The 26,375-nt window shown below is 43.6% G+C and overlaps 1 protein-coding gene across 1 annotated transcript in view; it reads right to left on the bottom strand.

Annotated features, from left to right (window-relative positions):
* Positions 1–2,227: 2,227 nt before the first annotated feature.
* The window catches only part of cacna1ba (calcium channel, voltage-dependent, N type, alpha 1B subunit, a), a 93,209-nt gene continuing 69,061 nt past the window's right edge, over positions 2,228–26,375 (bottom strand). Inside the window, 24 exon segments of the mRNA XM_042708171.1 lie at positions 2,228–4,468; positions 5,584–5,831; positions 7,027–7,243; positions 8,254–8,292; positions 8,639–8,669; positions 9,839–10,059; positions 10,412–10,544; positions 10,871–11,186; positions 11,567–11,674; positions 12,704–12,809; positions 14,532–14,628; positions 15,984–16,111; positions 16,447–16,597; positions 18,021–18,112; positions 18,733–18,798; positions 18,951–19,067; positions 19,649–19,654; positions 20,370–20,453; positions 20,625–20,735; positions 21,101–21,265; positions 22,685–22,886; positions 24,599–24,736; positions 24,982–25,142; positions 25,596–25,692. Coding sequence (XP_042564105.1) covers positions 3,884–4,468; positions 5,584–5,831; positions 7,027–7,243; positions 8,254–8,292; positions 8,639–8,669; positions 9,839–10,059; positions 10,412–10,544; positions 10,871–11,186; positions 11,567–11,674; positions 12,704–12,809; positions 14,532–14,628; positions 15,984–16,111; positions 16,447–16,597; positions 18,021–18,112; positions 18,733–18,798; positions 18,951–19,067; positions 19,649–19,654; positions 20,370–20,453; positions 20,625–20,735; positions 21,101–21,265; positions 22,685–22,886; positions 24,599–24,736; positions 24,982–25,142; positions 25,596–25,692 — 3,619 coding nt within the window. The 3' untranslated portion in view covers positions 2,228–3,883.

The following is a 26,375-nucleotide window of genomic DNA, read 5'->3' as shown; positions in this document are numbered from 1 at the left end:
ACCACATGATGCTAATTTCTGTTGAGTTGATTATTACCTGCTACTTTAGATCCCTAACCAACTCGTTTTACGTTGTTATTAATATATTTCTGCACCATGCATGCATGAACTACTAAACTCACAGCAGCTTTTTCTTACCATGTCCTACCCAAAATATTTTTTTAACGAAATATAGATTTGTTGTAGGTTTGTACTATTATCAGAAAGTAGGCTAATGCATAACCAGACCCCTGGCACCCGCAGTCTTCACTCTTCTGATCCAGCAGCAACTTCATCACAAGCAAGTGTACCCAGATGATCCCCGCCCACATTACCAGTGCAGGCCAATAAAATAACCGAGTCAAATCTACATGGGACAACTACACTTCTAGAACTAAGACAGCTAACCTGAAAAAGTACTTTATTAAACGGCATGACTGACATGATACCTTAAAAACTAATTCACAAAATAACAGTCTGTCTCAAAGAGGCGACCAATAACAGAGTCAGCAGTCAACGTTATTGTGTTTATTTCTTTTTTAGTTTTTTTTTTAATTTCAAGGACTTCGCTTCCTACAAAATGTTTAAGTAAAAACAACAGCAGAATTCAAAGTCTGGCCATTGAACATAAATCAGGCAACAAACGATCAGTTGCAGAACCAAAATAAGGTATGTTCCAACTTTGTTACATGGAAGGAACTGACCACATTTTTTTCAATACTGTATTTTTTCAATATATCGATATAAAGGTTTTTTTTTCAACAAACCCCATAATTTATATCAAAGGTAATTTAAAAATAAACTAAATAACACACTGTATCAAAATGTACGAAGATAAACAATGTGTATGTAAACGTGCACATACATTTTTTCAGACCATGCAAACATTACTTTTTTTCAAGAGGAAACGCCACATTAAAACTGGAAGAAGTGTGCAGAGAGGAACTGGTGAGATTTCATATTTGGTCAACTTAGAGAGAGGGTGTAGATGGTGTGTGTGTGTATGTGTGGAAGCGTTCATGTGAATGCACTGTGCCATTAAAAGAGTTGAGATGATGAGAGTAAAGGCATACAAAACAAATGCATTACAGTTGACCAGCTACAGAGACATTTCATAGGAAACTATGAAATGAATGATGAATGCAAAGAATTTGCTCTACACTTCAAATCAAAATCATAAATCTGAGGACGTCTGCTGACATTTTATGCCCATTCTTTTAGCCAAGTACCCCTTGGTAACTGATCAGTCAGGCCACATACAAATATAACCTGCACTGTTTTTTGTTTCTTTTAAACACCTGTTTTCCTTCAACAAAATGGGCAAACCTGATGCATGCAAATATATAAACTTGCTGTTTTTGATTCATTTTTTTAAATGTATTCTAAGGATCTGCCTTTTAAGTCATTGTGCCGTTATACGTTTTTTAAAATATATTTTTTCTTCATTTTACATCTTTTTTTATAGAAAACATTTGGTCACAATCATGCTGAAGCCTGAATCTGGATTACCCAGCAGGTAAAGCTACAGAATGGATGAAGTATATTTTCAAAGTGTCTTCTTGTTGCATAGCCCTACTTGAACAAGATTCTACAGCAACTCTGGAGACATACAGAACCTCCTGATGAGTCTGTGGTCAAGGAGTCACCTGGCCCCAGATCCTGCTCCCCAATGTCTCCAACATGCTGTGGCTTGTGGGCAAGCAGGTGACAGCTGTCCTACTGGCCCAGGTACATTTACCTGCTCCAGGTGAGTGGGATCAAGACAATGCAGTGATATACGGGTGGTGACAGGTCAGGCATATAATAACTAGCAATAGTCATAACACTGTGTTCACCAGCCAATTCTGATACAGTTCAGCCACCCGCTGCAACACAATCAAAATCACTAGAGAGCTGCAGGATTCAGCAGGGCTCTGAGCATTGCTACACATCACCAGTCAGGGGGAACATTGATCATCTCCACTTCCAGGTGTGATTAAAAGGGGTCATGATGTGTGTGAGTGAGTCTGTGTGTGTGTGTGTGTGTGTGTGTGTGTGTGTGTGTGTGTGTGTGTGTGTGTGTGTGTAAGTGTGTGTGTGTGTGTGTGTGTGTGTGTGTGTGTGTGTGTGTGTGTGTGTAAGTGTGTGTGTGTGTGTGTGTGTGTGTGTGTGTGTGTGTGTGTGTGTGTGTGTGTGTGTGTGTAAGTGTGTGTGTGTGTGTGTGTGTGTGTGTGTGTGTGTGTGTGAGTGAGTCTGTGTGTGTGTGTGTGTGTGTGTGTGTGTGTGTGTGTGTGTGTGTGTGTGTGTGTGTTGGGGAGTTGGGGGCGGGGATGCTACAGAGGGATCCACTGTACTGTTGCCAGGCCCTTGACTCCTCACATACTTTCATCATGGGTCTGTGTATCTGTCTCACAGCGCAGCACAGTGTTGGCAAATGCACACTGGCTTTTTTTTCTTCTTCTTACCTCTGCAAAATTCCATTCTCTGTCTCCTGTTCTGCAAACATAACATAGAAATTGAAGGCAATAGCTAGCAATGCGTTCTCGATAGAGTCCTGACTTACCAGAAGAAAAAAAAAGGTACACCTTCATTACGTGTTTACGACCTCTTTCAACCAAGTTCAAGATTTAAACATGCAAGTGTGTAACTCTGACTATGTAGTCCCACGTGGACTAGTATAGAACTACTGCAGTATTAACAGATGTTTCTGAACTACATATTTCCTCAATTCAGTTGTACTAAAAGTTAGAAAAAATATCAGCCCAAAAAAAGCAACCATACTGTCATTTCCATTCGAAAACATTCCCCCATTCCCAAACCTACAGTACCATTTTTGCTGCCAAATAAGGCCTTCTTCTACACCAACTTGTACTTCTATTTTTGTCTTTTCCAGCTCTCTCTTTCTCCCTCTCAAGTGTTGATGCGCTATAAAAAGTTTGAAGTTGCATCATTTCTACAATATATTTAAAAGGTTAGGCACTTCGTAATAATATCTGAAGCAGTCTTTAAGAAACATTTGACCTGACAAATGGTTGAACTGTAAGCAATTTACGTAAAACACGTTTTTTTTAACAATATACAAAAAGCACATAATGAATAGGTAAAAGATGCACAACAGTGAATTGTAAAAAAAGAAAACTAATTTTATAATCCAGATCTCTCTCCCCTTTTCACACATTTGTGCAAGGAATGGTCAACAGCAGCAAAAACAAACAAAAAAACATCTTCACTGCCTGTTAAAAAGAAACCTGGTTGTGTTGTAACACGTGTGTATATATCATCCAGAAGATTATGTAACTTCCACAAAGGCATGGTCAAATATTAAAGAGAAGAGATGAGTACAGAACACAGCTGTTGTGCAATTTCACTGTGGGAATCAAAAGCTAAACGCTTATCTCCTCGCAACTCGCAGCAGTGCTTTTTGTCTCCCTGTCCAATGGTCAGGATTAGGGACGTCAGTGGACGTCTCCCTTCTTGAGATGGCAGAGCTGAGTGCTGAGGTGTCTCCCACAAAGGGCAACAACGAGGTAGCCCACTGTGTTACAACACCACCTAGAGATTCCACTGCCTTCCTCGTGACAAACCTTTCCAGGCCAATTGTTCATGTGCTAGACTATATGTTTGTTTCAACAAAAACATTAAAATCATTTTCAGGTCAACTCGAGTCATCACAAATAAATTGACTTTTTCAGTTCATCTTTACATATTCTGCTTTGGTAGCCTTCGCCTTCACCCCTCAGCAAACTTGGTTGAAAGCAGATGCATACACACACATACACACACACACACACACACACACACACAACAACAACAACAACAACAACAACAACAGTATAAACTACTAACCCTTGGAGCAAGATGATAAAACTCATCAAATTTCCTCAACAAAATACATCTGCAACACTCCTTATGTGGTAAAGCCATGCTAGCACCATTCGTCCTCCCCGGCCTCCAGGTAGTACCTGGGCACCCTGGGGCCGGAGATTTGGCCACCACCGGGGACGCCCGTGCTGAAGTGGTACCCATTGGGCACCCCGCGGAACAGCTGGGGTGGCAGTGGGGGCGGAAGAGGCCCTGTGTGGGCCCCGGGGGTCCGGGGCGGAGAGGGGTGTCCAATGACGGTGCGTGGAAGGCCCGATGGCACCTCCTGGAGAGCGGCCACCTCGTCCCGGAAGCTGAAGGGGTACCGCTGCGGCGCTGCTGCTGCGCCATACGACTCGGCCGGGCCCAGGAACGGCTCAGAGCAGATGCGCACAAAGGGGGTCGGCGAGTCGCGGCCGCTGTGCAGGAGGGCGTTGTGCTCGGACTGCCCGCGGCTCAGCCGGCAGGGGCTCGCGGTGACACCGGCCTGAGCGCCAACGACAAAGAACACGGGGGAGGAGTTGGCAGTCCTGTAGGCCACACCGGGACGGGGGGTCAGGGGGATCTGGGGCAGCTGCCTGCGGCCGCGACTGGGGGTGCTAGCCCCCGAGGTGGACATCACCGGGCTTCCCTTAACCCAACCACTGCCCTAGATGAAAAGTGAAGAAGCAAATCAAACCAATCCAAAAACAATGACGGTAACACACCGGAGGGGGGAAAAAGAAGGGATGCAGGGAACAGGTCCACCCGACGGACAGGCAGAGGAAAGGAAAGGAGAGTGTGGATGAGAGTGGCAGGTGAACAGGAAAACATGGACGGAAGGGAACGACATGAACACACAGGTTGTGACAAAGAAAAAAATGACATGACGGGTTAGAGACAGAGGAGACAGACCAGCATCGATACGATGGTGGAGAACAATGGGAGGAAAGACACAAAAACATGTACACAGATAAATGGTGAAGAAAGAGTAGAAAAAGAGGAAAGAGTAAAAGCCATGAGAGGTCGTACTTGACTTCCAAGAGAGACAGAATCAACTGTGTTAGTCAGACTTGCACACAAGAAGAGAACAGGAAACAAAGCAGAGAAGAGAAGAAAACAGAACAGAACACAAGGCCTCCTCAATGATCGCAGTCAACATTTGTCTGATTTTCTTCTTAATCGTTGCTACCCAGGCAACTACGTTTCTAACTCCCAGCAGAAGTAGAAAGCCTATGCACAATCTCGATGCAACACTACCGCTCTGAAGACCTCTCCCATAAAGACCAAACTCAAACTATGTGATTGGACCTCTGGGAGCAGTAATTCATGGCATTCTCCCTCTGTGGAATCTCCCTTTACTGTACTCAAAGGCTTTAAACTGTCCACACGTTTCAGGCATGAGCAAGTGGGATCAGTTTTTGTTCTGTAGTTTGGGTTCACAGCTTAAAGCATATTGTCAAAAGTTGCTCATTCTGGAGTTCTGGAATCTGAAGTTCCAATAAGTGAGTGAGTGAGTTCAGCCGCTTAACGGCATGCATAGAGTGATAATCCGGTATGCATATGTATATGTATATGTATATGTATATGTATATGTATATGTATATGTACACCCTAAGGCTGTTTACTATCTCAGAATAACACACACACAAGTCCTGTTCCCTAAAACACTCCCTATAGCTGAGACCGATCACTTGAAGTGTCTACAATGATAACCACAGGACCCCTTCATTTCCCTCTGCGTCATGAATCTGTGTTTTCGGGTAAGGCAGTTTGGGTCTCTGCCCCCCATCCCACCTGCTTGTTGAGGCCAGGCTCATGGGCCTCACTGGGGGAGGTGGCACAGCTGGCAGTGGTGGATTTGGCGGTGGTGGCGGCGGCGGCGGCACAGTGATCCCTGCTGCCGTAGCGGTCACAAGAGTAATATCGTTGCTTGTCGCCGGAGGACGAGTGGGGCTTCCTCTCGTGCGAGCGGCCCCGGTCGTGGCCCCTCTCCCGGGTTGAGGGGTCCCCCGGGGGCTCGCCTGTGGTGCCTGATTTTCCGTGACAAAGATGAATAACAACAGAGGAAAAAAAGCAAACATTTTGACCAGTGCTAAAGCTTCACACTTGCAACCCCTAAATCAGTATAAATAATTTAAGACAGAAAGAGGTCAGACGAGGTTAATGTGGCAACCTGCTGGGATGTCTGATCCCTATGGCCTGATGCATCGAGGGCTAGGTAAAATGCTAGGTGAAATGACTTTGTGGTGTCTTGTGGAACATTGAAGAATAGAACATGAAAGTTTTTAGTGAAATACCAGGACACACAGGTCTGACACACAGGTCTGACACACAGAAACTCATCGCAGACAAGGCATCTCATCTCTAACTGCACCCATGTAAGAAAAAACACACTGATGGAAATACGTACAGAGTTTCACACCACAAACAGCGTCACAGAACTTACACATCCTTCAGTCAGGGGCTATCCCCCCCCCCCCCCCCTACAATCTTCCTTAAACACACACACTACAAAAGCACCGTCTGTCGTGTTTTATTTCCCCCCCTCTTCGTCTTGTGTGTGTACGGACTTTTCATGTGAACACTTCCCTCTCCCCTCATCACTGTCCTGCTGAGAGGTGCCCATAAATTAGCGGGTCATTGGGTCTGCGCGTCTGTCAGCCCCTTTTATCTGGGTAATAAAGGCCAGCTGGAGCCGAGCGCTCCTCGGGCCGCGCCCCCCGATGGCAGCGGCACACAGCACTGATCTCTCCCCCAGATGATGCCCGGCTGTGAGCAGTGGCCCCGCGGAGATACAAGTGGGCTCCAGAGTGCTAACATCCTGCTCACGCTGCTGCTGCTGCTGCTGCTGCTGCTACCACGTTTCAGCAGGTTTGTTTTACCAGCCGCAAATATTCAGATTGAAAGATTTTTGCTGTTTCTCTATTAGAGGTACGGATACTGGAGAAGTTACAAGTAGAGCAGACTTTTTTTTTGCCTGTGATTTCTGATATTAAAAATCCTGACTGAAATTACACGAATAGCCCCACTTACACGCTTGTCTTACCTTGTATGAGCATGATTAAAAACCTTTTAGTGCAGTGATGTACACCAGCTTAGATGTAGGTGTTGGCATGCAGACACAGCAGGCATTTATGTCTCTGTGTTGCAGTGTGCTGCACATCAGGAAAACACCACCATGTTTTTGTTGTGAGCTGTTACATTGCATTTTAAGTGCCCACTAACCCAGGTTGTTGGGCGGCTGGCCGCTGGGCGACCTTTCCAGTGACCTCTGCTTCTTGTCGCGGTCCTTGCGGTGGTGGCAGCGGTGGTGATGGTGGTGGTAATGAGGCCTCTCCTGCGCGGGCCTCTCCAGGGTGTAGTCGTGCAGGTTGACCTCCTGGGGGCGCTGGGGTGCAGCGGTGGACACCGAGCGCTTCATAGGGCTGGAATCAGGAATTGGCTGAGGAACAAAGCAAAACCAATCAGATGTTTCTTCCGAATGACAAAATCAAAAGAAAAGGCCCCTGGCCCGCCTCTCTAACGTGTGTTTGGTATTCAGGGTGTCTACTTCCCTCTGCTGTTATTTAGTGCTATGTCTCTGAACCATATATTTTCCCTGTCCTGTCTAGCGAATAAGCCTGGCAGTGAGCCTGTCTGACCTGCTCTTGATGGCTTTAAAAGCTGTCGGACAGCCAGGGAAAGGTTAAGGCATGCAGCCAGTGCCGGCTGACCTTGGGATCTCTAAACCACTAATTTCCACAGGGCTGCCCCTCTCTGGCCCAGACTTTTAAAAGCATGCTTGGACCATCAGCTGTCTTGGTAATGAGCTATTGTCTCTGCCATACAGTGATGATAAAAAGGCTGGCTGTCATCCTTAAGCCGCCAACCCACACACCGCCCAGAATATTGATTTAAAGCTGAACTGGACGGGTAGATTTAAAGCCCTCGTGCACGGCATGTATATTTGTCCAGGATAAATATAACTACAGAGTACAATGGCAATCCAGATAAACAATGATTTTATGCACCACTGTAAATATACAAGCACAACAGACAAGAAACAAAGAAAAACTTATTTATACTTGATATGTGCTGAATGTTATATATGATATGAATTTGTGAGTGATGTACTGTATACCTGTCCTATGAAGTCTATGTGGATTCGAAACCTGTAGGTTTTAATGTCGATCTCAATTTAAGCTTAAGATTCAGAATAGATTTATCTGAACAAATCTTTATCTGGTAAAACTGGCAGAGCATCTCTGCATTTTGTTGGAGAATATACAGAACACCCTCAACTGAAACACCTTAGTAGGATCTGTGAAAGCAATTAACACATAAACCAGTTACAGCCAAATCCTGCTACTGAATAGCCACTGTGTTAAACTGTGTTCAACGCGCACCTGTGCAGATCTGCCCTGTGAAACATGAGTGCATGAGATGAGCATGAGGACAGGGATGGGTACATACAGCAAGAAGCGTCCCTGGAGAGTGTCGCGAATGGCTCCTCTGTCAGAGTGCAAGTTTGGAAATGAAGCCAGGAAGACAAGGTGGAGGAGAAAAGAAAACAAGGTGATATATATAAACACACAAACACACACACATACACACACACACACACACACACACACACACACACACACACACAAATATATATGACCTGGCTATATGTGTGTAATTGGCCTAGACAGGTTGTTAGAATTAGCACCTATCAATGGCTAAAATATGCGCAGCCATGAAGTCAGTAATGAATGAGAGAAAATGGTAAGAAATGTCCATAATGTCGACCGTAGATTGTTTGTTTTTAAATGAGGGACTCCATCAAGGGAACTTAAAAGCCAGGTTTGAGGCTCACCTTGAGTGTTTCAACACTTGGCAATATATCACTGCAATGATAACCAGAAATCTTCACCCTTTCCGTCTGGCTGTGCACAATTTGCTTTTTTTCTGTGTCAATGAGCTGGCTGTTTTCGGCTGCCAAGGCCGAGGCATCACGGAGGAAACATATCTCACCGCACCGCCTTTGTTTTTACCGGGCCAGACTGTGGAGCCTGGACGGACGCCAGCCGAAACAGCTCAATGGGAGCAGAGTCGACCCATTAAAATCCCCCCCCCCCCCCCCCCCCCCCAAAAAAAGGGATTGCGCACATATGAGACGGTGCTGAAACCACATACTGAAAGTCTGAAGGCTGTTATCGGTGCAGCATAGTGGCTTAAAGGAGATGCAGGCCAACTCACATTCAAATAGAACTCATTTTGATAATGATATTAAGAGCTTTTCCACTTTGACTGAGTAAAATCTTATGTAAGCCTTCAAAATGCTGCTGACAGACTGACAGTGCAGTCTTTGCAATATAAAGAGCCAGTGATTCTAATCAAGGTATATGAAAATCCCTGGGATTGTTTAGTACTTCAGCACCCCTTTCTCATTCCAGGATTATTTTTAATTATTCAAATATTTCCCATTCTTGCTTTAAGGTTTTTTTTTTTTTTTTTTTTTTTTAAATCACTAAATATTTTCCACATTTGCTCAGTGATGTTTTCTGCCCTGCCTGCAACTCCCATGGGATGCATTACTAGGAGTATGAAAGTGGACACTCAAGGACAAGACACGGTCCCCTATCGTCCTCTCTTAGCCAAGCTGCCCCATTTGTCCTGATCAGTGCATACTGAGCCCCATGGTAACACAATTAGACTCTTCCTGTTGCATGCCTCCAGAGGAAAGAAGAGGGATCACCCTTCAGACGTGCAACTAGCAGTCAGGAAGAGCTACAGTCTTTTATATAACTTTCCTTTGGAAGGGGGAGAGCAGATACACTGCAATTGGTTGGCAGTCCCCCAAAGTGTAACTGAATTCTGCTTTGCGGCAATCACAGAAAAAAAAAAATCTATAATGCAAGGATGATGTGAACAAAATGGGTCTTAAGCGCTCCAAAAGGTCACCTTCTTAGGAAGAAATGTACAAGTCACTGACTATATTCTCAAATTAATACATTTTTAGTAGTGATCTTGTCTTTTGTGGACAATCAATTTCTTGCAGGTGTGCAAATATAACTAAATATAATGGAATATAACACACAGCACAAGTACAAAGTACATGTAAAAAAGATTTGAAATTTGTATTGAAACCATATAAGTCTTTATTATGAATGCAGACAACGATTCCCAGCACAGTACCTGCATCTCAGCATTGAGTTTGGGCATGGACACAGCCCTCCCCTGGCCCTCCAGACAAGGGTTGGCACCGTGTTCCATCTTTCTCATCTCTACTGACTCCTACAGAGGAACACACACACACACACACACACACACACACACACACACACACACACACACACACACACACACACACACGGTTTTCTGGCTATGAGACGACCATGTTTTTCTTCACATATCAAGCTCTGACATTACTCCGCCTAAATCCAACACAAGAATAATCACCAGAATGATGGGTCGTTTTTCAAATGTACCCCAACAAACAGCTGTTTATTTCGAAATGCCAAAATCTAAAATCCTTCACATATCATCTTACCATTTCCTACCAACACAACACTCACTACACTGGACCATGACACATTCCTACTGATCACTGTGCTCACATACTAGATACTAGTTCTTAAAAGAGTACCTGGGCAGTGGCTGGATCTGCAGTACCGTCCGAGGGTTCCTTATGGATTGTCCGTTTAGTCGGCCTCTCGACCTCTCGAGACTTTTCAGAAGCCCACGAAGAGGATCCTCTAATGTTGCCATCATGGCTTTGCCTGTGAGTTGTGATGTGAGGGACAGACTCTGTTAGACCTATAGTAACTGGACCCAGGTCATGTTTTATTGTTGTTTATATGTAATAGGGTGATTTTCAAAAGGTGGAAAGTGTGAAGTGTCTGAAAAACAACTATAAACAGTAAGTTACAGCGATCCTTACAAGCGGTGGCAGTTTTTACCTTAGTTTCTTTGTTTGTTTGTTGGTTTGTTTTATGTCCCTTTCAGCTTGTGAACAGGTGTTCTAATGCAGACAGCAGTCACTTACAGCGAGATTAGGCTAGGCGTTCATTTAGTGTGCGGGTGAGCGGGCAGGTGCAGGACTTACTGTGGGCCGCCGTTGTTGAGTGTAGTGGAGCTGGGCCTGGCCAGGGCTGGAGGCTCGGTGGGACAGTCCACGCTGTTCACAACCACGTCCTCCACTTCTCTCTGCACAGACAGAAAAACACATTCAGACACTCCATGGGTGTGGGGGAGGGGTGGTGTTTGTCAGGGCTGGGTGGGGTGCCTCACCTGATTTCCGGCAGCGGCAGCCTCCTCCTTCTGCTTTTGCTGCTGCATCTGACGCCTCTGGGCTCGGGTCTGCTTCAAGTAGTCAAAGATCATCAAGGCGGCGTACACCTTTCCCACCGTCAGTTCATTGGCTGCGTGAAAGAATGATAGAAAAGTGAAAGAATGACAGGGAGTAAAGAAATAAAAAAAACCAGAAGAATACAAAGAGAGAAAGCAAGAAATAGTGTGTGTGTGAGAGACAAATAATTTTTTTTATTGTTTTAGAATTTTGCATTGTTAAATCAAACAGTGATCAGTGAAACAGAATCAAGTGGAATCTTTACCACAAGGTGGCATCACAAACACAGTCAACTGATGTCACTCAGAAATCTATTGTGAAAGGATCACTGGTGTTAAAATAAATACAGTAAATGTATGAAACTCAAAAAACAGCTGAAAATCCTTCAGCAGTAGACAAATGCCCTCTCAAAGTCTACATTTGCTTTTACATTCATTGCTTGGAGATGCATACGTTTGTGTGGAGTCACCAGCAAGTCCATGGTTTTCTGTGATAGGTTAGGCCATACAGTTGTCAGCTCTTTCAGCAGCACGGCGTCGCTTAGCCGCTGGGCTACCATCCCTGAGAGAAACCGCAAGAAACGTCGCTAAATCAACACGGAGACGGTGACAGCCTACACAAATACGTCACACTGTCTCAAGTCACAATTACAGCACTGTGCAAAGTGTTACAGACTGGTTTTTCTTTTTTCAAAAATAAACTTTCTTCCAGATTAAGGTATTTACGATGCAATGTAGTTGAAGTGTAGTTTAGCTTTATGCATTGGAGAGACACTGAGTAGCGAAGCCTGAGAAACGCATATGGTGCCATCAGACACCGCACAACACAGCTCAAAACACACTAATGAGTCCAAATGGGATTAGAGGGAAAAGCTCATTAAACAAACACAGGGTCGCATCACATCACAGGAAAAGTGCTAACTGCAACAAAAGTCCTCTAATATGCTATAAATGTTTTTTTTTTTTTTTCATTAATTTTCTCTTTCTGCTAATTTGGTCTTCATTCCCATTCATTCAAAGTAAATAGTGCCTCGGAACTAATAGTATGGGTGACAGTTCTACAGAGCAAAATTGCAAATCTCTTGCACACACCCAAAAAGATTCCTGAGAAAGCTTCTTCCCACAACAACAAGAAATCATGTCTAGCTGACAGTAGAGTAGTAACCTACTGTATGAGTTTCTCTCAGTGCTGGCTGCATCACCTCCAACTCCAACTAATAAACACACTGAAGGATTGCAGATTTCTCCTGTGCTGTTTTATGAATGAATGTCCCTCGATTCGTCACAATGCAACTGAAATACAACCTCCTTGGATTTTTACTCCCTGTCAGTTCCACTAACCAATCACCAATCAGCAATTGCAAGCCTAATAGTATGAGACCTGAGTGTTAACAAAACTGCAGCAGCAGTGTCTAAAGGAGCAGATTCCAATCTATATCTATACAGAGACATATAAAGTATATGAATTGACAAATATTGACATGCATACTTAGACTACATATTCATTTTGATAACTCTAATCAATGTGATTAAAAAATACCTAAAATAAACAAACCATTAAATAACTGTAACTGGGTGGTCGAGGCCTTACCTGATGCCAGGTGGATCTCCAGGGCGGTGCGTATGAGGGCCATGAGGGTGGATGTGAAGTGGACAGTGTTGTCGTCCGCTATGGGCATGTTCATCTTCACCAGACGCTGCAGGAGTCACGGAGGGGAGCAAAGCAGGTTAGGGAGAACCGCACCTCAGGAGTCAGGTCGAGGCACTCGAATATGCATAACTTCTCTTTGAGATGAAACAGCCTGTGTGCTGCTGAGTTTGCTTGACCTACTAATGGTTACCTTAACCACTCCTGCCAATGTTCCATTTCATAAGATTATATTATTTTTATATAATAACTATTGTTATCATTAATGGTAGCAGTAGTCGTACAGAAGAAGTAGTAACAGTCATAGTAGTAGTTGCACTAGTACTACTACTACTAGCAGTGATAAAAGATGCTTTTTTTTGTACAGCACACAAAATGTTTCATCCAAAATGATTAGAAAATAAGAGAATATGTGAAACATTCACATTCACTGCTACAGGCTACCATCTGCAGCCAAGGGTGCGTTGGCGTGAGACTGACACCGACAGAAAAGTGAGAAAAAAGCATGTACACATGAAGGTGCTTTACAGGTGTTGGGAGCTCGACTCTGTGCTAAACTTCATACAAATGCATAGTGCCTACGTGTGTGCCAATGGGCTGGGCTGTAAGCCGCTGTAATCTAGCTACTTTTGTGTTTGCTAAAGGAAGTGATTGTAGCGTGTGTGTGCTCCATGCCTATGACTCTATGTGTGTATGACACTATCCTGGAAAGAGTGGAGCTCCCTGGAACAGACAGAGCATACATCTACGAAGGTAGCAGTAGCAGTGCAAGAGTAAAAACAGACCATCAGAATGGAACAGGAGGAAAAAATAACTGAAGTACATTCACACACTTGTAAAAAGAGAGGAAGAATAAGTAAAAGGACTGAGAGAGGGACAGAGAGACTAAAGAGAGTAGAAATGGTAGAAAAGGAGGATGTTAGAGAGAGCCACAGAGAGAAAGATACTCAGAAGAGAAATACAAAGAGGACAAACTGCTGTCTGCCATGGAGTAAATTTAAAATTCACACTGCTCCACAAAGAACTAAATACCCATAATATTGAAGGTACTGGGGAGTAGACTGAGCAAGATGGGCTAAGAAAAGAGTTCAGAAAATAATAATATATATGTAACCAGGCTTTGAAAAAAGACAAAAAGCATCAAGATGAAAAATGTATGTAAATGGAGCAGTATCTACACACGAAACTTCCTCTCAAAAATTGCTCTAAATTTCTTAAAAAGTACAGTCATTTCCCTGTGTAACTATGATTAAGTCAATTAAACATGTGAGTATGTGTGGATATTGCAAAAAAGACATGAACAAGCATTCACAACCAACCTAAGTAAATTAGTAGAGTGCAATGTGCATGCTATTTGTAGCATTACATCATACATGGTGCAAAAACCCCTACACAATGCAGAGTGAGGGACAAAACATTTACATGGGAATGATGGTGAAAAAAATACAAAAATGAATTATGGAATTCTCTCCTACATTTTTCTCCACTAGTTTTTACAAGTACACCTTTCTGTACGGCTAGCATTCAGCCTAGTCCTCAATGCTAATGTTTGGGTTTATAAGCTGAAAGGGTAGAGTGGCGTTAGAACAGAGGAGGAAAGGAGGGACAGGAAGAAGGAAGGGGGAGCTACATCAATAAGAAAAGGTCGGAGTGCTAGCAAAATAAACAAATCATGGAACACGGGGGAACATTGGGGAGCAGAGATTGGCCGAGAAGTAAGCCAGCGGGAGAACAGGTTGAGCAGATGGAAGTTTGGGGAGAAGAAGGCTACCTTGTAGGCGATTCTCGGCGGACATTTCTTCCCCAAACCTAAGGGTGGGGACATGTGGAGCAGCATCTCATACATATCACGGTACTTGATACGGCCGCTTCACAGAGCAGAGAACCGAAAACCAAATAGAAGAAGGATGGGAGTTAGAGACACAGAGGAGAAATGACAGAAAGAAAAGAAAAAAGAAAAAAAAACAGAAATCTTTTGTTATTGAGATTTCAAAGAGACATGGATGTGGATGCCATCCTCGCCCCCCGGGATGGGCCGGGTGCGGAGATGGATCCGAGGGGCCAGGACGGGCCCCCGGAGAGGCCTGAGGTCCTGGGAGAGGAGTTGAGGCTGGAGGGGAGGGGTTCATGAGGATGGTGAGAGTTGGTGAGGTGTGAGTGGAGAATGGCGCGAATAATGGCTGCATTGTACTGGAGATGTCTGCTTCTGCATGCTGAGAGACATCGAGGGGATTCTGAACATAGTCCGTAAAAACAGAGGTTTCAAGGCCAGCCTTCTGAACCGATGTCACTTCCTGGCTTCCACTCCCCTGTTCTTTACTCTCTCTTTAGCTCTCTTTATATCTTTGTAGAATATATATCTTTTAAATCTAAATGCGTTATTCCATTCGCTCCTTTTTAAATAAATTGCAGAGCGATGTGACCATCGTCAAAAGAGACTTAAGATAATCGCATACAAGGAGCAATTTGAAGCTCAGCTGAGATGGGCCTCAGACTCGGAGTGTTATTCTCGGTCAGAAAGTGGCTTTGAAATCTTTGTTTCCATTCCCGCATCCGTAACCAAAGCCAGTCAGTCTGGTAGGGCAAGTGCTTGTGTGTAGGCGAGTCATAAAGTGCACAGCCATTCATTCAGGTCACTGGACACTGCCACGCAGCGCCCGAGAGTGGACGAAGTCGCTGGGGTTTGCAAACCTTGTATGCTACCCTATTAGGGCAGTTCTTTCCTAAGCCAAGGGGAGGTGAGATAATTCGCAACAAATTGTACATATCCTTATAGGAAATCCGTCCGCTGCGGAAAAGAACAAGGAGATATAACACAAGCTTAACGACAGGGGTAGCAGAACAGTCTGTAGAGTTAGAGGACCGACTTGACACTAACAGGAGCCCTCTCAGATTCAGATTCCTCTTTGAAAAACCTGCAGCCATGTTAGCTTTTAGCATGAGAACTGTAGTCTATGTGTCTGTACCTCAGGGGTTGCTGTGCCACAGCTCACCCTTCACAACATCAGCTTTTTTTTTTTTTTTGCTGTAGACGGAACAGAATTAAATCACTGAGTAAGGCCTGTAGGCTACTTGCAGGGTGACTCCGGCCCTGGCTCCCATTCCAACCAAGATGTATTCTCCTCTCGCTGGCAATTGCCAGACTAAAAGTGGTATATTTGTCAAAGTACATAAAGTAAGGAGCGCTATCAATGTTCCCTTAGGTGTGGTGGCTGAAACATACCAGGCAGCCGGGTCGTACTCAGCCCAAACCCGAATGAACTCATCAAGGTGATGGGGCCCCAGGATGGAGGAGTCTCTGGTGAGGTACTCAAAGTTATCCATGATGACTGCCACAAATAAATTCAGCATCTGCAACAGAGGATCATAACAGTTTATTTAAAAGTCACAATATACATTTGGTATATCATTAATATACTTCAGTCTAGCAATAAATTCAAATATAAATCCTCCTGATACACTGAAAAAATATCTCTAGCATATATCTAACTATTTTACATAAATACATATTCTAAGATTTCAAACAACATTCCTCAATTGCATTCCTCATCCAAAGATTTCTTAAAAATCCTGACTGAATGATTTTCTACCGTAGATTATCTTCTTAATCACTATCTTTATAAGGCATTCATCAGCGAAAAACACTCCTGTCTGGTAAATCCTCTGAAGTCAGTAAAAGCACTGACCAAGAAAGAGCAGAGGAAGATGAAGGAGACGAAGTAGAAGTAGGCGAAGTCGCTGCCGCACTCCTTGCCGGTGTTGCCTGACCTCTCATCGCAGGCGCGGTGACTCAAACAGGACAGCATGATCTCGTGCCAGGCCTCACCTGTGGCACTCCTAAGGGCAGTAATGAGAGAGAGGGAGAGAGAGAGAGAGAGTGAGAGAGAGAAAGAGAGAGAGAGAGAGAGAGAGAGAAAGCAAGACAAAAGACACAGAAGGGGGAGCAATTAAGGCACTGATAACTCGCCCACCACACACATACACACACATTCACAGTCACACACACACACACACACACACACATTCACAGTCACACACACACACACATATATGCCCACACGCCACACACACGCAAAATCATTTTAATTCTAATAATTGCAGCTGATCTTGTCCTCAACTCCAGAAGATAAGCAGAGGAGCTCAATGCAATTCCCTCCTATAAGGAGGCAGCTGAGAGAATCATTAAAATATGGAAATTAAATCCACTCCTTCAGAGATGGAGTGTCATCCTCCAGGTGGCACTTTCAAAGTGAGCGCGAGCGCTGGTGCTGCTCCGCGCCACACCTCCATCCGGAGGTTGCCTGGCACAGTGGAACCATAAACTAGAGTGTGTGAGCTTGTCAGAACAAAGGCGGTGCTGCGGCTGGTTGAAAGGATCGAGCACACACACAGAGAGCTCGAACATGACTCCTCAGAGTTACTCAGAGTATGTGTGTGTGTGTGTGACTGTGTGTGTGTGTGTGTGAGTGTGTCTGTGTGTGTGAGTGTGTGTGAGAGAGAGAGTGCAGAGGATGTTCTCTAACTGCAGGATGGCACAGTTACTGGAGAAGACAGTCTTGCAGCAGTGCCAATTAACGGCCCACCACCCAAGACCTCAGCCTGTGGGCAAAGCAGGATGGCACGATTGTGGCAGCATATAGCCCTACAGCTGAGCAAATGAACAGCCCCTCACCCCCCGACCACCCACAGAACTCTGCCCACATCTTGACTGGAAGAACAGAAGGGAGGCAATAAGGAAACTCTTGGAACCCTCACATTTTCCTGCCATTAGCTCTCAATTAGCAACACACTGCTGACCAGATGCAGAAATGCCTCAGAGAGGGACAGATATGGCAAATGATCTGCCCTGCGTGCGAAGGACTTTTCACGCCTTTGGGATACCATCCAACCACTGATGTTTCTGAGCTCTAGTTCAAGCCATGAGAGATGAAAGGAAAGAGTAGGGAAGCCAAAAAATAAGCTAACTCGTGGCAAATACTATGACTGCAGCTAGCATAGAAAAAGAGCACATTTCACCTAATGAGACTTGCCTCACCAGAACAACTCTGTTCCTCTTCCAAGTTCCACTAATTTCTTCCCTACCCCTTCTTAACCATTTAGGACTTTATTCATATTAAAACGGGATCTTAGTCTTTGCTTTTAAAGAGCCCCAGGATGTGACTTAGTGCTTTGTGACGATGACAGTGCAGAAAGTGCCTTGGCACATAAAGAAATAAAGAAGATTCGATTTGGACTTAAGTGAATTTCAGAGTGATCGTACCTGAAGAGGAGCATCAGAGCCTGCAGGAAGGTGCGGAAGTTGTTATGGTGGTTGATAGCGGTGTCCTCATTGAGGTCAATGTTCCCAAAAACCTGTGATTAGAGAATACGCACAGCTAACGTGGTGCAGATGAAAGCACAGTCGTAATTTCTATTAACTGATTGGTACATTGTATAAAGTGTGGACTATAAAATTGAAAATGCTTCTACACCTATGAAAACTGCTCACTTCTAAAGGCACCTTGAAAAAAATGATCATTAGCTATATTACTCCAATATATACTACTCCTGATTCTTTTAATACCGGCTCACACCAAATGTACAATATATTATATTCTATACATTTAAACATAGATCATGTGTACAAATATGATTTCCTTTCAAGGAAGGGCTCAAAGAAAAGTCTAACCAAATGTGGAGCACCTAGGCAGTCTATCTGCATGCACTTTAATGGAAGGCTTTGTGGTAAAGTGGTAAGCAGAGAGCTTTCCAATAAAACCGTATCCTCTACAGGCTTCAAGCAATGGCACCTTCCTGCCAAGCACTCTGCACACTTCAGGGCAGAGTCTCAGTTGGGGAAAGCACTGAACTGAGGCTCTCAATGCATCCAACTTCTGAGATTTGTAATGTTACCTCTAATTCAGTTTAAGTGCACACAAGTCACTTTTGTTTCTTACACCACAGCAACAGCGGTTAACCTTGCCGCTACCAACCTGCATTCCAATGATGGCGTAGATGAAGAACAGCATGGCGATCAGAAGGCAAACATAAGGCAGCGCCTGTCAGTGAGAGGGGGCAGGTTAAAGTTCAGATACAGTGTCTCCTTCATGCGGCGCTTTATTACACTGGCACAGTGCACTTCCATGTCTAATTACTTATACACAGTCAATATTAATCAATTATGGAGCAGGGCTGGTATCCCTACCAGTACCTTAAAGGACTGCACAAAGGTCCAGAGCAGGATGCGGATGGTGTAGCCCTGCCGGAGCAGCTTGATGAGACGGGCCGCCCTGAAGAGCCTCAGAAAGCTCAGGTTCAACAGACGGTCCTGTGGGCACACACACACACACACACACACACACACACACACACACACACACACACACACACACACACAACACACACACACACGCACGCACACGCACACATACATATATATATAAGGTCAAGCATGCCCAGATACAAATGACGTACACGTTTAGCCAAGGACAAACACAAACAAAATTTGACATACTTAGTACGTTGTTCACCATTCATTGGAACACACAAGTCTGAATAGCTTGCCTGTGATCTGACTGGACTTTGAGAACAGGGGAATGAGACAGACTTTGCATTGTCTACGCTATACTGTCAGGTGTGCATTGCTGAGGTGTTGTTTATACTGAATGCATTCCTTACCCCTTGCTGTGCATCCTATTTTATAGGTGTGCTACAGTTTATCCAGCTTCATTTAACCTTATTTTAACTTGTGCGTATGATGAAAGAGGATGTTTTTGAGTAGTTTGGACTGCATGATGTCACGATCAGGCATCTTTTGAATTAAAGACACAAAGCTGTCTGATTCCCCTTTACCCATCCATTAGTAGCACAGAAGACAAAGAGTAGAGGCACAAGAAGGAAAGCACTTACCGTGGTCTACAAGTGCCGTAGTTAAGTCATGACAAGCACCAGCCAAGAGTGAGTGTGGTGAAGCAACACATTTGAGAGGGACAGAGAGGAAAAACACACAAACACACACAACCAGAGACACAAAGACATGTCAAACACAGGAAGAACAAGAGATAGGATAACACGTAAAGGAAGCCACGAGCACGTATGATACATCAAGACCACCCCTGCACAGTCATAGAATATCAGTACACACAGTGTACCTTGACAGTGACAACATCAGACAACAAGATCAACAACATAGACGCACTATTTCCACGCAAATTATTGCCCAGCTATTGTCCTTTAGCTGTGCTAAACTGCACAACTACAGGAGTATGGTACCTTTGAAAAACTAACTGTGACTCTCTGACTTTAAGTTTTAATCAATCTTCAGATTGTGCTTCTTTACCCCAGCCAGTACATCTGGTCTGGCTGCAGTTTAAACTGTGCTGGCTGTGTTCACCTTCCCCAGCCTTCCCTCCCTCCCTCCCTCCCTCCCTTGTCCTGGAGAGGGCCCAACTTCTCTCCAAAGTGAAAGCCATTTATCCTGTCTGTGGGCCTGGCCTGATCACCTGCCTGACATCTGCCTGCCTTCCCGCACGGCTTCAACTGCTTTTTTTCAGGTTCTTGTCTGTCAGGTGTGGCTGACAGCTATCTCGATACGACAGGGGGCCACAGACGCTCGAGTGCCCTTACTTACATTGATCTCGGTGACCAGGATGTCAGTGATGCTCCCAATTACAGTCACAAAGTCAAAGACATTCCAGGGATCCTTCAGGTAATTCTGCAATAATGGTGGAGTATGAAAGTCGACAAGCAAAGAATATTAGTATAGAACAAAATGTATGAAAACGTTTTGTTTTCGTAACTGGTATAATTGTTCATTTCCAGTTCCATGAAACTGTATCTATGGCAAGGCATGCAATGCACTGATTGTGACAAATGATAAACTCACCAAAGGACCAAAGGCAATAACCTTGAGGATGCACTCAAGGGTGAAGAGGGCAGTGAAGAGGATGTTCAGGTACTTGAGCATGGCCTCATAAAAGTCTGGTGCTCCATGAAACTGTTGAATAGCCAAGGGTGATATTTAAACACTCTTTATATTATATATACACTTTACATTCTAAAACATGTTTTAAGAGTTTCAGAAGTCACTTAAAGTGGCGTTGGAGAAAATCATGCAGTAAATCTGCTGGGTGATCAATATTTTAATCAGGATTCTAAACTCATTGCAATCAGAGGCTCCTCTTTGAGGAGCTCATCATGATGTAAAAAACAGTCTGAAGTCAAAAGTTTGCACTTTCCTCAGCACATTCACACTGTCAACATGTATGGTTAAACATTCATATGTCTGACAAATTAGTCTATACGAGTCCTAAAGACTATGAGTTCATTAAAATAGATTGAATTGAACACGGGCAAACTGACCTTCATCATGAGTACCACAGTGTTGACTGCGATCATGATCATGATTGAGTACTCGAAGGGGGGCGAAACCACAAACCTCCACATCTTATACTGAAAGGACTTCTGGTTCTGGGGCATGTAGCGTGTCAGCGGCTTTGCATTGATGGCAAAGTCAATACAAGCTCTCTGGAAAGATCATAAACAAAGGCAAAACCAGGTCATAATAAAATACAACATTTGTCTATACACCATGATGTTATGTCTGGATTTTCATGAACAGAAAAACAGGCTATTTTCCCCATCGAACTGAAAGACCCTTTTTTCTGGCTTACTCTAACACAACATTGACATGCTGGTTTTCACTTTGCACATACTGCTGCCATTATAAAGGCGACAAGTAAAGGTCAGGACTGACATTTCTCTCATCTGTTTGTTATAAATAGCCAGCCCTCCAACCACCAAAGAGAAGAAAATGGATGAATAAACAATAGAAGCATGATTCTAATGATCGTATTTTCCTTGAGTCCTCTATGACAAATATAGCCTCCCACAGGTTTTCCCTCTCTCCCAACAGTTGGACAGTCACGTTAGGCGAGCATATGGACAAGGGAGATTTATTTTTCGCTGGCTGAACAGGCCCACGATGATTGCCTAATGGGGTCCCCCGTGGATACGAGGAGCGAACGTCTCACTGGCTCTGTTTCCGTGGAAAGGGTGTGGCATGTACGTGTGTGTGTGTGTGTGTGTGTGTATGTGTGTGTGTGTGTGTGTATGTGTGTGTGTGCGAGTGTGTGTGTGTGTGTGTGTGTCTGTGTATGGGGTGGCAGGCATGGTCACAATATTGGAAATGAATCCTCTACCTGTCAGCATCGCTCACCTGGACTCCCGCATCTGTTTCCATGGCAGGCTTTACTGCCAGCAACTGGCACATAACTAAGCACCACAAGGAGCCCATACAAAATGCTGTGTGTACATTAAGGTGTGTGTAGGAACATGTAGCACATGGTAGCGCATGTGTGAGCATGTGTTTAAATGAACGAATGCCCCAACCATCAGTGTTGCTCAGAATCTATTTGGTTCATATATTAAAAGTTGTTAACTAAGGATCTAGTCCCAGATATGGAACTGTTCCATCCATATTAGCATGATCAATGTATTGTCCACATACTGTACAAACACCTGCTGTAAAGTATTTATACGTACCTTGCCAAATTACTCTTTACATTTAATACATTGCAAATTAACACATTCCAAACACATCCCGAGTTGTGATATTACCAAGCTCAGGTCCAAATGACTGTGCTCTTGCTTTGACTTAATGATCGTTTTTGTTCATTACATAGCATTATGTATCCTGAACTGGCTGAGTAGAGTTACTGTTATGAGCAGGAGTAGTGATACTGATGAATGATAACTGATTACTGCCAGTATGACTGAGTCAGCATTCCTTTATATACCTGCAATGTTTTCTGTGTTTATGTGCCTGCGTGTGTGTGTGTTTATGTGCATGCATGTGTGTGTGTTTACGTGCATGCATGTGTGTATGTTTACGTGCATGCATGTGTGTGTGTGTGTGTGTTTATGTGCATGCATGTGTGTGTTTACCTCATTCTTCTCCAAACTGCACTCTGACAAAGCTTTATCACCCTGTTCCTGGAAGGTGATGATGATCAAGGCCACAAAGATGTTGACAAAGAAAAAGGGGAACACGACAAAGTAGACCACGTAAAAGATGGCCATCTCAATCCTGTAGCCTGGATTGGGGCCCTCATCCTCAAATGTGGCATCCACTGAGTGCTTCAAGACCCTGTGGGATGAAATGTTTTAACACGGACCACGGACAGACCTTGCCTATTGATGAATGGGTCTTCATATTCCAAACACATATTGTACTACAATCGACACTAAAAATGTGGCTTTACAATACAACTCCATAATAGAATAAAACCACAGTATGACTTATATTGATACCTCATCACATAATAAAAAAAAAAACTTAAATAGAAGTGGAAATATAGAGCAATAGTAGAGCAAAGACAAAGGAGCCTGTATGAGTTGATTTATGAGTATGATTCAGCACTGGAGATAAAAACTCCATTTCCATAGTCAGTATGAGGACAGAGTTCTAACCGCAGCAAATCGAGTCCACTCAGCCCTCCAGGTTATAAAGGGAGAGTTTAATGTACTTGCAGTTTATTTTTAATTTTAAAAATGGTCTTTAATTTACTTATAGACCATCCCGTCCATCACTATAACATATCATGCATCGATGAAATATTTAATGACAAACTTAATTTGAAGATTCTATCGGGGCGGGTAGGGGGGGGGGTCTTAAAAAGTGAAGCAAGTATGCACAGGGGTGAGAAATTGCATTGGCTGAATTCTCTGGTGCACTGACCTGACAAGCTTGCACATTTGGCTTAAATAAGATTTACATTATAAATCAACTACCCAACCTACAGCACAATCCCAGAGCTCCCTGCTCCCAATCTAGACCAAGTCCATGGGTAGTGGGAAAATAACATGCTCACCCGAACAGGGTCAAGAGGTAATCTGAAAGACCTCTGAGACAAAAGTCACTCCTTAAGATGCTATATTTGTAAATATACTTCATACATAAGAGTTCAGTTATCCAATGTTTGCCCTTAGATCTGGGCAGCATTAGTGCACTGCTCAAAGGCTGTCCATAGACTATATTGCCTTTATACTTGTGCCTCCTCGCAAGAAAGCTTTAAAATAGTTCTAACTTATTTGCTTTGTAAATTTAGCTTGCTTTGATTAGGTGACAAAGGTGAAAATTCAGATTACTCCACCTCATTACGGAACTTCAGGATTATCTCATCTCAGACACTTCACACGCTTGAAGTAATGGGGTAATTATATGTGAACCGTTTGCTCAATTCAGAAGTGTCATTCATCATTCATCAATTTCTTGTGCATTTCTGTATAGGGTATTTGGCTTCAGGCACACTCCCATCATGGTATGAATCCATAAGTACTGCCATTCATCATGACACTGTCTGGACCGGGGTGTCTCTACTACACATGGCCAGCCAATGCCTCTGGACCAGCACTTCAAAGAGCAAAGCATCAAAAACATCAGAAGACATTGAACTCTGATAGCTGGAGCATGAGAGGACCTTTAAGACGCGTTTATGAGGTGAGATTAGTCCACTGAGCCAGTGAACAAAATAAAATCCATGTCATTAGACGCTAACTTTATCAACACCACTATTTCCTTCCTGTATACCAATAATGAAGAATGTTTCATATGACATGCCCTTCAAAAAGATGTAATAAGTGGCTGTATAGAATATTCTGAATATAATATAAGTGCACTATAGAATGACCTAGGGTTACAGTTGCAACTAGAATAGTTTAATCCTATCAAAATCAACAAAAAAGCAAACACACAGTAATCCCTAGAAGGTACTGGTGATTTACATCGGCAGAATGAATGAATGACCCATTTTATTTTCAGAAGCAGTTATTTGAGAGCAAGGTGAAGCTGTGACTCACGTGGGCCAACCCTCCCCTGTGGAGACGGTGAAGAGCGTGAGGAAAGCCCAGAGGACGTTATCGTAATGAAACTCATACTTCCTCCACTCCCGAGGCTGGGCAGAGACCTCATCCTGATCATAGTCCAAAAACTGGCCCCTGATCAGCAAGAAAAGGAACCAAGAGGACACTGAGCCAAGATACCATGAAGCACATTTAAAGTTTATGTAACCAAATCTCATTTGCAAGACTTGCTGAGGCACTTAGATTAGTTTCCTGCAGCCGCAGAAAAGAATCTGAGATTCCGTCAATTTCCAAGCCAGTACTATGGAGTCCCTACAGAGGGCACCGTTGTTGTGGTATTGGCCAGCATGTGGTCACCACTGCCATCTCATTCACTTTACCTGCAGTCCTTCTCCAGGCCTTTAGACTCATCCGTGCAGTAGAAGAACTTGCCCTTGAAGAGTTGCACAGCGATGACGGCGAAGATGAACATGAAGAGGATGTAGACGATAAGAATGTTCAGCACGTTCTTGAGGGAGTTCACCACACAGTCGAACACAGCCTGAGGCCCCACACACAAGAGACAAACACACACAAAAACACACAAGCAGTCTTAAAGTTATTGACTCAGACGTTCACTTGTGGCTTATATTTTTGTGGTTGATTAAACCAATACTGATGAATGAAAGCTTTCTTCGGGAAGACTAAAGCACAGAAAATCCGGTCACAATGTACTGTGTAAATGATTAGAGCGCTAGAATGTGTCCCTTGGTTTTCAAAGACTTCTGATCACATGAGGAAACGATCACCCGCTTTCACTCTAAGCTTTCTGTCAGGGTGTAGTAGAGGTGTTTTTTTAGGTGTGTGTGTGTGTGTGTGTGTGTGTGTGTGTGTGTGTGTGTGTGTGTGTGTGTGTGTGTGTGTGTGTGTGTGTGTGTGTGTGTGTATATATGTGTGTGTGTGTGTGTGTAGGGGGGCTATTTAATCCATTTAATGTGCAATGCTGTAACTTTACCTTGAGCTTAGGGAGGCGTTTGATGGTCTTCAGAGGCCGCAACACTCGCAACACCCTCAAGGATTTAATGGTGCTGATATCCTTCCCTTTGGTGCCTCTATAAAAGTCAAGCAGAGAGTTTCAACATAAAACCATATTAGTAATCAAGGATAGTTCTTAGTCTTACCAAGGCAGACCAACTACCAGGGCAAGGACTGAGATGACATATCGTCTTCTCAAACTACTAAAAAGGATGATTTAAAAGAAAGACAAATATGTGTGTCAGAAATAAAACCTCACCGGCTGTGAAATCGTAGTGAAATGTTGAAACCATAGGCAAATATGAACTACATGAACAGATATTAAAAAATAAATGAATATAGTTCATTGGAAAACGTCTCAACCGTTATTGACAAACACCAACAGTTATTCTTTCCCCAAACATTAATAGATTAGTGATCTAATATTGCATGCCTTATGATCATTTAGGTGATCAAAACATGTAATCATGGATTGCATGTGGTTCTGTAAGTACTGTGCAACAGGCAAACTTTGACACTATGCCATGCATTAACTATGATAAAATAAAGACCTCAAGAAAACAAGTGTTTACCTTGCTTTAATCTGTGAGGTCTACGTTTGACATGACTAAGTAAGATACCTTTAAAGGTTAAATGTACACATGCAGAGCACTAGAGGTGTGGTTTAAACCTATGCAGAACAACACACAACTGATGGTGAAACTCCAGAAGAAAAGAGCGCATTCCTATTCAGGGCTATAAAAATGTAGTGGACAACATT

The sequence above is a fragment of the Clupea harengus genome, chromosome 7 (assembly GCF_900700415.2).
Source record: "Clupea harengus chromosome 7, Ch_v2.0.2, whole genome shotgun sequence".
NCBI lineage: Eukaryota > Metazoa > Chordata > Actinopteri > Clupeiformes > Clupeidae > Clupea > Clupea harengus.
The sequence above is the reverse complement of the archived record's forward strand: the minus strand, read 5'-3'. Positions and strand labels throughout refer to the sequence as shown.